Below are 10511 nucleotides of genomic sequence, written 5' to 3'. Positions count from 1 at the left end.
GAGGCCAGCCTGGTCTACAGAGTGAGTTCCAGGACAGCCAGGGCTATACAGAGAAACCCTGTCTCGAAAAACCAAACCAAACCAAAACAAAACAAAACAAAACAAAGCAAAGCACCCTGATTATAGCTCACTGGAAGCCAGTCTTCTCCTGTTCGTCTTTAGAACAAGATGTAGAACTCTTAGCTCCTCCTGCACCATGCCTGCCTGGATGCTGCCATGCTCCCGCCTTGATGATAATGGACTGAACCTCTCAGAAACTATACGCCAGCCCAATTAAATGTTGTCCTTATAAAAGTTGCCTTGGTCGTGGTGTCTGTTCACAGCAGTAAGACCCTAAGACAGGGAGCATCCGCCACAAGTGAGCGACGCTGGTTCTGCCCTCTTCATTCACCTTCTTGTTTCTGAAACTTCGGGGTTCCCAGCACACCACCAGCCTGCTCCCCGACTCCAGCAGCGTCAGACCTGTGGCCTGGCAGCTGCTCTTACAACCCCAACCCCGCACAGCCTTAGAAGACACAGTTCTTAAATACTCGACCTTGGATTTCAGCCCCAACAAGAAACTGGCTTTCAGCTGTTCTCAATAACACCTATCTCACCCCTCACCTTCCCTGTCTTCCTACCTACCCCGGGATGAGCTAGCTATGACCAGAGGCCAAGAACACCAGGCCAAGGCAGACGAGTCCATTCTAAACTACAGAAGGACCAAGGGCTTGGTGGCTTCCAGCATTGCAGACTTCCAATAGCACAGCTTGAGGAGGCCACACACTTGCATAAGGTCTCCCTAGCTAAGCGCAGGCATAGGCAAGGTCTTACACGGGGAAGAGTGGCTCTGAGGTCTCTTCAGCTTCAACTCCCACTTATCCCTGCTCTGCAGAGCCAGTCCCTCAGCGCCCCGCCACCCTCCTGCTTCCCTCAGACACTAGCCTATGGTGACTCTGGGCTTTTGCAGACCTCATGATACAGCCCCCCCCCCCCCCATGAAGTCCCTTTGGCCTGTGAGAACATAGGCATAGGTTCTAGGAGCAGGGGCTGCCCATCCAGTCCTGAATGAAGGCTGTTTTCATTCATCTGTACAGAGGAGGAGGGATAGGAGTGTTGGAGGTTCAAGTTAAATTCTTGGGCTGAAGGCATTTTAGGATTCCAGCTTGTTGCTAAGCAGAGACCAATAATTACCTTCAGGGACCCAAGATGCTAACAAATGCCTCCCCCTCCCACCCCCAACCATCCACCCCTCCCCTGCCATTTCCACACTTCACCAAAGCAGCCACAGGAACAAAGTAGAAAAAAAGGAGAGCCACTGGGGTACAACAGCCCAGTGTAAGGCAGAGCCTCTGATAGAGGTGACCCTCATGGTGATCACCCCGCTGCTGACCCGAGCCCCTCTGCGGAGATGTTTTAAGGTTCTAGCGACAGTCCTGAGCAGCATGGAAGGCTGAGGTGAAGCAATACACAGACATAGGATGCCTCCTACTGATGCTTATTACATTTTTTTTTTTTTTTTTTTTTTTTTTTGCTGCCAGAAGCCAAGGGCTGAAGGACGTGGAGTCAGCGATCTGCCTCACTTGCTGCTCTAGTAGCCTAGTGGCTCTGTTACAGAGCAGGCAGGCAGAGCCCTCGGGTTTAGGAGGTCTGCGCTGAGCCATAAGGGACAGCCTGGCGGGAAGGCAGTTATGTAGCTGTTCCCATCTCTCAGCCAGGATGGCTACAGAGGTCACGGGCTCAGTAGCAGGCTAAAGGACTGCAGGGAGGAGCCTACATAGCAGAATGGGTATGGCAGGCTCCAGGAACACACAGTGGGCCTGCATTTCACAGGCATACAGCAGGCTGCCTGATGGGGTGTCTAAGTTAGAGCTTCTATCGCTGAAACCACCATGACCAAAAAGCAAGTTGGGGAGGAAAGGGTTTACTTGGCTGAGATTTCTATAGCACTGTTCATCATCAAAGGAAGTCAGGACAAGAACTCAAACGGGGCAGGATCCTAGAGGCAGGAGCTGATGCAGAGGCCATGGAGGGGTGCTGCTTACTGCCTTGCTTCCCTGGCTTGCTCAGTCTGAATGTGTATAGAACTCAGGACCACCAGCCCAAGGATGAAACCACACACAATAGGCTGGACCCTCCCCCATCAATCACTAATTAAGAAAATGTCCTACAGCTGAAACTTATGGCAGTATCTTCTCAATTGAGGTTCCCTCCTTTCAGATGACTCTAGTTTGTGTGTCAAGTTGACATTAAGATCAACCAGCACACAGGGGATAGGCATACAGAAGACCTCGAAAGAAGGGAGCATACTGCATATAAGTCTGTGTAGCAGGACCATAACAGGGCCTAGGCAGCATCGACAGCTTCCATAGCCCTGGGGTTGGCCACAGTTGTGGGTATCCAGTACAAGGAACCAGGGCAGGAAGTCATTTACAATGTTGTAAAGCTTTCTGGCTTTCTGCAGCCACACAGTTGTATTTGCTGAAGGAACAAAGGAATCCCTGGGGCAGTCACTATACAATCGACTTGTTATTTTTGATATACTTTTTATATATTACCATGCATTGTTATACATTGTTAGTGTAGTGATTAATATAGTCAGTAGACAAAATCTAGAATCATGACAAGCCTCTAGGCATGCCTGCTAGGGATCGTCTCAATTGCATTAGTTAAGGAGAGAAGAGAAGTCCATAGTTGGAGGTGCCATTCCCTGGGCAATAGAAGTGGAGAAAGTAGCTGGGCCACCACAGCATTCATCCTCTCTGCTTTGTCAGACTGGCTGCTTCAAGCTCCTGCTCACTTGATTTCCCCACCATGGTGGATTGTACCTTGCACTGTAAGCCAAAATAAATCCTTCCTCCTTTAAATTGTGTTAGTCAAGTGCTTTATCACAACTGAAGAGAAACTATAGCAGCTAGTTAATTTTATGTTAAGGGGTGACATCAAATGTTTTGAACTCAACAGCTGGCAACACATATGCACACAGGCATGCTGTTGTCAATAAACTTTATTTACAAAGATAGAAAGTATGACAAACTTAGGCCATAGTTCCTAGTTTCTGAATCTCTGTGTTAAAGATTTGCATTTTACAATGAAGAGTCAAAATAAATAATAATGATGAAATACAGTATCACCTCAAGGCCTTTATTGATAGAACAAGATGAGAAAGAACAGGATCCCACACTCAATCCAGCCAATGTCCCTATCGGCTCAATGATGGCCCAAGAAACAGCAATATAAAATACATGTAAGTCAAACCAGTGTATCCTGTTTATGTTAAGTTGGCCTCAAGCCAAAGTTGTTTATGGAGAATATAACTCAGGAAGACACATCCCAGAATAACAAGGCACCAAGGAGCAAGTGATAGAAACAACACAAGGAAGACCAGCTGCATTATGGGTAGTTAGAACATAGGGCTGGGTATAAAAGCCACACCAGAAAGGAATGCCAGACATTCCCACCCTCCTCCAGACCAGTCAGGATCTGTCACCATGTGCCACACTAGTTGTTCCTCAGGCTGCCAGCCAGCTTGCTGTGTGTCCAGCCCCTGCCAGCCAGCTTGTGTGCCCTTGAGCTGCAGGCCTGCCATATGTGTTCCTGTGAGATGCCAGGTGACCTGCTGTGTACCTGTGAGCTGCAGGCCCACTGTGTGCATGGCCCCCTCCTGCCAGTCCTCTGTGTGTGTGCCTGTAAGCTGCCGGCCAGTCTGTGTGACCTCCTCCTGCCAGTCATCCGGATGCTGCCAGCCCTCCTGCCCCACCCTGGTCTGCAGGCCTGTGACCTGCAGTACCCCCTCCTGCTGCTGACCAATGTCTCCAAACCAGCTGCTGCCTGATAGGACTTATCTGTCCCCTCCCAACACCTGTCCTCTGTGAGGCAGGTGGGAAGCATGTCCAACCCACTCTGGAATGATGGAGAGCCAGTGTAGAATAATCCAGTTTCTCACTGCCCCTGTCCAACTCCCAAGGATGTCCTGACTCATGTTCTCTTTCTCTCTCTCTCTGCTCTTTGAGCCAAATAAATTTCTTTCCATACAGCTTGTGCTCTCTTTTATCCCACATTTTCTTCAAGATGGAGATTGAGACAAGTTCTCACTCTGCAGCCATGGCTGTACTAGAGTTCACTATGTATACCGGGCTGACCTTGAACTCACAAACATTTACCTCCCTCTGTCTCGCAAATGCCTATATACTTTTTTAAAACAAAAGAATAACTTTTATTTTATGTTTATAAGTGTTCTGCTTACATGTATGTCTGTGTACCACATAAACCCAGTAGAGGGTGCCTGATTCCTTGTAATTGGAGTTACAGAGGTTGTAAGCCATTATGTGGGTGCTGGGAATCTAGACCGGGTCCTCTGAAAGAGCAACTAGTTCTCTTAACTGTTGAGTCATCTTTCTAATCTCTCCATATACGTTTGACAGTTCTTTCCTTGAAAATTCCTAACTATATTCGGGACAGCAGCCACTCCTCAGAGAACCCTTTTCTCTGCTGCACTGAGGAGGCGTGACATTGGTATGAGGAGTGAATTGAAGCAGCTATCTCACTTCCTGAGACTTACAATGGAAAAACAGAAGAAAATTGAGTCATCCAGTGGGTTGGGGTGGAAAACAGGCCTGGACCTCAACGCCCACGAACTACTTTAAAGTATAGCCACAGCAGGCAGGGCAGGGAATTTCTACCTCAAACTCACAACAGTACCAGAGAACCAGGAGCCTTTGCTGGCCCAGCATGAGCAGAAAGTGTGAAAAAGTCCATGAGTTATGAAACCCAGAGGGTCTCACTGGAATCTCAGTGAGCACATCAGCCTCCGAGGAAGATGAGAATCAGGAACAGAGTGAGTAACCAGGTCTCTGGTGCAGGATACCTGGGAACTGGTGCGGGGTAACACCACTGAGCTTCCCAGCACCCAAGCCCAAGCCACTGGGAAGGGAGTCACAGAAATCTGAGTTTTTGTTACAAAGAAAATAAACATTGTAATAGCGTACTCACACAGGGAATACTGACAAAATTTGCTGAGATGAGAGTCTCTATGTTGTTTTCACAGCAGTTCAATCCAATCAGTGTGTGAGGGGTCCAAAAGAAAGGAAGGAAAACCGAATCATCCCAATCCATTGTGAGAAAAACAGAGCAAACCAAAAACCAGATTCAAAAATGACACAGGTGTGTAACTCTAAAATATCTCTCATCAGTGTGTTAAAATGTTACTTGTTCGTGAAGAGATGAGGACTTGAAACTAAGAGTCAAATAAGTACAATCAAAGCCAAGAAAGATGAGCTCCTTCATAAATTCAAGGATACACTTGATGTAGCCAAAGGTAGGGTCACTGGATGGGAAGACAGGGCAGATAGAAGTAGTCAAAATGTAACTACAAAGAGAAACATAGGCACGGCAGGAGACAAAGACAAAATGTCAAGGTACGGGGCTGGTGAGATGGCTCAGTGGGTAAGAGCACCTGACTGCTCTTCCGAAGGTCTGGAGTTCAAATCCCAGCAACCACATGGTGGCTCACAACCATCTGTAACAAGATCTGACGCCCTCTTCTGGAGTGTCTGAAGACAGCTACAGTGTATACTTACATATAATAAATAAATAAATCTTTAAAAAAAAAAAAAAAGTCAAGGTACTCTGGGAAGCTGGATCATCATTTGTGGATGGAGGTATGTAATTACTGTGCCCAGAAGGAGCAAGAACATTCTAAGAGATGCTTATGTCTCACTTTAGCTATCTGGCCTGTGGAAACAAGATGCCCAAGGAAACTGGAATTCCCTGGGAGTCTCTAGTTAGAAAATAAATGGCTAAAGCCTGGGGCCAGACAGTTGGGAACTTGTCTCCCAAGAAGGGAGCTCATGGGAACAACCTATCATACCATCTTCTAAGACAGGCTGAAGCTGGGATAATGATAGTGTGTCACTATAGGCAGGACCACTTTGATCAGGACTGCTTAATTATGTATACCACTTGTCTTCTATCTAAACCTTACTGGGTCATGTCAGAACCCGGAAGACAGACTGGAAGGAGGAAGCAGTCACTGGAGCTCTTTGTCCTTCTTTCCAGTGTGGCCACATTGAATCAGTCTCCTTTTTCTTATTTCTATTATTAATTGTTTGGTTCATGGGTTTGTGGGGATGGACAGCCACATCTGAATTATTGGGGTTTCTAGGGCTCAGGCTCTGTCATTTAATAACCCTGATAACAAGCAGTGTCACAGAGAGGAGAGGAGAAGAAAGGAGAGGAGAAGAGAGACAAGGAGAGGAGAGGGGAGAAAGGGGAAGGAGGGGAAGAGAGGGGAGGGAGAGAGAAGAAAAGAGGAGATGGTGGGGAGGAGGAAGAGGGCACAAGAAGGGAAGCAAATAAAGGGACAGGAGGGGCAGGGGAGAGGGAGAAGAGGAGGGGAGCTAGGCAGAGAGGACAAGGAACTGGACAGAAGAAACAAACAAGGAAATAATGTCTAAGAAAGGTTTCACAAAAATAAAGGTACATAAAAACAGAGAACCCCTTTAATGTGACTTTTCTTGGGTGATGTGAGTTTCTACCTGTCCTTAGGCAGAACCCTAAAGACAAACCAAAACAATTATCTTGCCCAGGCCAGCTTGGTGAAGCAGTGAGTTTTTTGAGGTTACCTGCAGGAGCAGGAGCAGCCAATGAGCAGCTACACTATGAAAGAGTCTTCGTCTTAGCCGTAGTTAACTGCTTACAGGGCAGAGAAGGGAAGTCTCAAGCATCATCCTGTGAGTCCTCCACTCTCCCAAGCTTGTAAAGGTCTCATGAAGGTAATTATAGCTGCTCTGGTCTCAAGATGGCAACTGCTGTGTCATCCTTAGAGGACAGCATGCCACAACACCCCCAAATAGGGTGCATCTTTTTCAAACCAAAACAAACCAAAACAAAACATGGCTAGACGCACTTTGTTCAATATGTGACTGTCAAAACACAAAAGTGATGAGGAAGCCATGGACACACAGATTAAACCACATGCTAAGAACGCAGAAACAAAGGCAAGGATGACATCAGACATAGGATGAGAAACACATGCACTAACTCCTGAAGGAGAAGCCTGTGAAACTGAAGGTGTCCTTCAAAAATGACATGATAGAGCCTGACACATCACTGTCAGCCGACACACACCATCAGAAAGGGCTTCAGGTCAAGGATGCTACAAAGAGAGAAACGGAGCCACCTGAGGGAGCTGTGGAAAGGGCTCTCTGAAAGTTAAGAACACTCTGGAGAGGAGGGTGCTCACAGCAGTCAGGGGGCATGCTTGCCCCAAGAGGACATGGACAGAGGGGGAAGCAGCAGGAGCAGGCATTAGTAGAGCTTCTAGAATCATGTAAAGCTCAGAGAAGGGACCTCTGCCAGTGACAGATACACCAAAGGGAACTCAACGGACATCTGTGAAGATGTCAAGAAGAAGATTTCAGGAGCCAAAAGAACAGGGCTTCAGAAGTTGGCACCAGATGGGTCAATTTAGAGCCCTAGACAAATACTGCAGGTAAGTGGGAGGGGCCACCTGATCTCCACAAGAACAAAGATCATCGGCCTAGCGCACATAAAGGCTCCAGCTGAAATCTTACAGCTCATCGGAAGGAACGAATGCTCCGACCCAAGGCAGAAATTGACATTAGAAAAAGATGGCATCAATATAAATTCAGGTGGAAAGGATTGTGCAGGATATACAGGGGGCAGGCAGGATGGCTCATTGAAGAAAAGAGCATGCCACGAAGCCTGACAACCTGAGTTCAAACCCTAGGGCTCACATGGTAGACAAGACCCAACTCCTTTAAGTTGTCCTCTGACCTATGCACATGTAGCATGTGTATATACACACATACACACATGTGCACACACATGGCTATACATACCCACCAGCACATTCACAATACATGTGCACAGGTACAGACACATGCAAGCGCGCATGAACACACACACACACACACACACACACACACACTAAAATGTAGTTTTTTGGAAAGGAGTGCAGAAAGACAAAGCAAAGGAAATCTGAAGTAAATTCAAATATATCAGCAATTACAATAAACATAAATAGATTAGACTCTCCAGGTAAAAGACAGAGGGTTTTTTTTGTTTTGTTTTTTTTAATGTTTGTTTGCTTCAAATCTTTTATGCTAACATCAGGCTAATTAGTCTGCTTTGTCATAAACTTTCATTGGCTCCTTGTCCACAGGTTGGCTTGCACTGCCTACTGCTCCAGTAACAGAGCTGAGTACTTGTGACAGAACCCAGACAGAACGCAGGACCTTAATATGTTTAAGTAATGGGCGTTTTTTTGTGTTGGGAAAATGTCTTGTGCACTGGGTAAAGACTGTATTTGTGAGCCTGCAGAGATCTGAGTGCAAGCTGAACGTTGATATTGTTATTTTTATGGTCTCAGTGTTTTGTAACATCCTCTCCATCACCTTCTGATTGGTTTAATAGCTAAACAGCCTATAGCAAAGCAGGAGAGGAAAGGCTGAATATTTCCTAGATATTTCTAGGAAATATCTAGAAAAGAGTCAGAGGAAGGGGGCTGGCGAGATAGCTCAGTGGTTAAGAGCACTGACTGCTCTTCCGAAGGTTCAAATCTCATGGTGGCTCACAACTCATCTGTAGTGAGATCTGACACCCTCTTCTGGTGTGTCTAAAGACAGCTACAGTGTACTTACATATAACAATAAAGCCGGAATGAGCAGAGGTCCTGAGTGCTCACAACCATCTGTACAGCTACAGTGTACTCTTTTAGAGTCTAAATAGAGCTGGGAGATTCACCAGGCAGATACGGAGGAAGGAACAACCATGTGGCAGAGCACAGATGAGAACAAGTGGGTTAATTAGATTATATGAGTTAGTTGGGAAATAGCCCAAGCTATATAAATAAAGTCTCACTGTCATTACTTGGGCAGCCAGCAGGTCAGGGACAGTCTGGTTAAATAAATGAACCTTTCTTTCCCTTTTATTAAACTGCTTTCCCTAACCCACTCCCCCATTGGTGATATATCACTGGCTCCTCTCACAGCTTCACACCAGCTGCTCTGGTCAGTTAGGAACCCTGACAAGGTCCAGGAGAACCCCCTGTGTCATGTGCACGAATGTGCCTCAGTGCTGTGTCTGTCTGAGGGCAGAATGTGAGCTGTCTGAAGAGCTGGGTACACTGGGGGACATAAAGCCCTGGGGATGAAGGCTGGGCAGGAGAAGGGACTCAGCAGAAACACAGCCTCAGGGCCCTTCAGAGACACAATACACAAGTCACAGCCGCCATGTTGCTAGGACAGGGCTCAAGTAACCCCAGGACAGGGTTGACACTAGTGGGAAATAAGGCACAGGAGCAACATGAGCAGGACCAGGGTCACTGCACAGACCACTGAGGGCCACTAAGTTAGTGACATTCTCAGACCCCCATCCTAATGGGACAGTGAAGGGGAAGGCAGAGGAGTGTTCATCCACCTAGCCTTGACAGTCTCAACCCAGGCCGCCTCCCACACCTGTAGCCAACCCGCCATGGAACAACCGTTGTGGCAGTCCATCTGCCATGGCGTCCCCTGCTGGTTCCTCACCATCCAGACCATGAACTCGAGTTCCACAGCCACTACTCAGACCCTTCCAGGCCATGCCGGCTGTTCCTTTGTCTTCCTTCCCTCTCTCTGAAAAACTACACTCCCTTTCTGCTTTATTCTGTTCCCTGGAAGCTGTCCTTTGGGGAGTACTTCTGTCTCGGCACAGTATGGAAGAGGCCTGCAGGTTCTTTGTGGGGAAGAAGAAGGCCAGTGGATGAGGTCTCTACCCTGTACTCTGAGCTGGGCAGAGGTGTGTCTCAGGGGCCCTGACCCTCTCATGTCTGAATCAGGTTCACCTGCTGGGGGGAGGGGTGGGGAGAGCAGATGCCTGTTGGTGTGTTTATTATTTTATTGGGTTCTTATATCTCTACCTCCCTTCTGGGCCTTATTTCACCCTAATCCTTTACAGCCCCCCAACACTTAGTAGGAGAGAAAGAAGGTTAGAGAGGAAAGGGGGCATAGACCTCTATAAGCTACTTCCTGCTGGTTAGGGTTGCCCGGTTCCTTACAGCAGGCCTAATCTTCATTGTCAGAATATCCAGCAATCCAGCAACAGCAAACACAAGAATATCCAGCAATCCAGCAACAGCAAACACAAGAATATCCAGCAATCCAGCAACAGCAAACACAAGAGCAGTGGGGAAACGGCAGCAGCCACAGGCCCCTCGGGGTTCTCACAGTGCCCTCTGCAGAGTGCCCAGGATTAAACTATCTGCAGCTGGCAAAAGCCGTGCCACCCAGCCTCAGCAGAGCACAAGACAATCATAGTTAACAGCTGTGGACAAAGTGAAGCACCTGCATATCCCACACCTGGGATCAAATCACAAACGTATTCATATAAAACTGTGTTTTTAAAGAAACCAAAACTCTCTGGAGAGATGGATCAGCGGTTAAGAGCACTGACTGCTCTTCCAGAAGACATGAGTTCAATTCTCAGCAACCACATGGTGGCTCACAGCCATCTGTCATGGGATCTGATGC

The 10511-nt window shown here is 47.3% G+C and overlaps 2 protein-coding genes across 2 annotated transcripts in view; one reads left to right on the top strand and one right to left on the bottom strand.

Annotated features, from left to right (window-relative positions):
• The window catches only part of Tspear (thrombospondin type laminin G domain and EAR repeats), a 199504-nt gene that overhangs the window by 143939 nt on the left and 45054 nt on the right, over positions 1-10511 (bottom strand). The gene's annotated exons all lie outside the window — the stretch shown is intronic.
• Positions 3471-3785, top strand: LOC110326905 (keratin-associated protein 12-1-like). The gene has a single exon (XM_021205560.1). It carries the CDS (start codon positions 3471-3473, stop codon positions 3783-3785), a length of 315 nt encoding a protein of 104 aa, XP_021061219.1.

The sequence above is a fragment of the Mus pahari genome, chromosome 9 (assembly GCF_900095145.1).
Source record: "Mus pahari chromosome 9, PAHARI_EIJ_v1.1, whole genome shotgun sequence".
In the NCBI taxonomy this organism is placed as follows: Eukaryota; Metazoa; Chordata; class Mammalia; order Rodentia; family Muridae; genus Mus; species Mus pahari.
Note: the sequence above shows the minus strand (reverse complement) of the source record. Positions and strands in the feature narration are given on the sequence as shown.

Bases quoted from the DNA above. Each gene is read 5' to 3' on its own strand.
- LOC110326905 (XM_021205560.1), top strand. From the start codon at position 3,471: ATGTGCCACACTAGTTGTTCCTCAGGCTGCCAGCCAGCTTGCTGTGTG.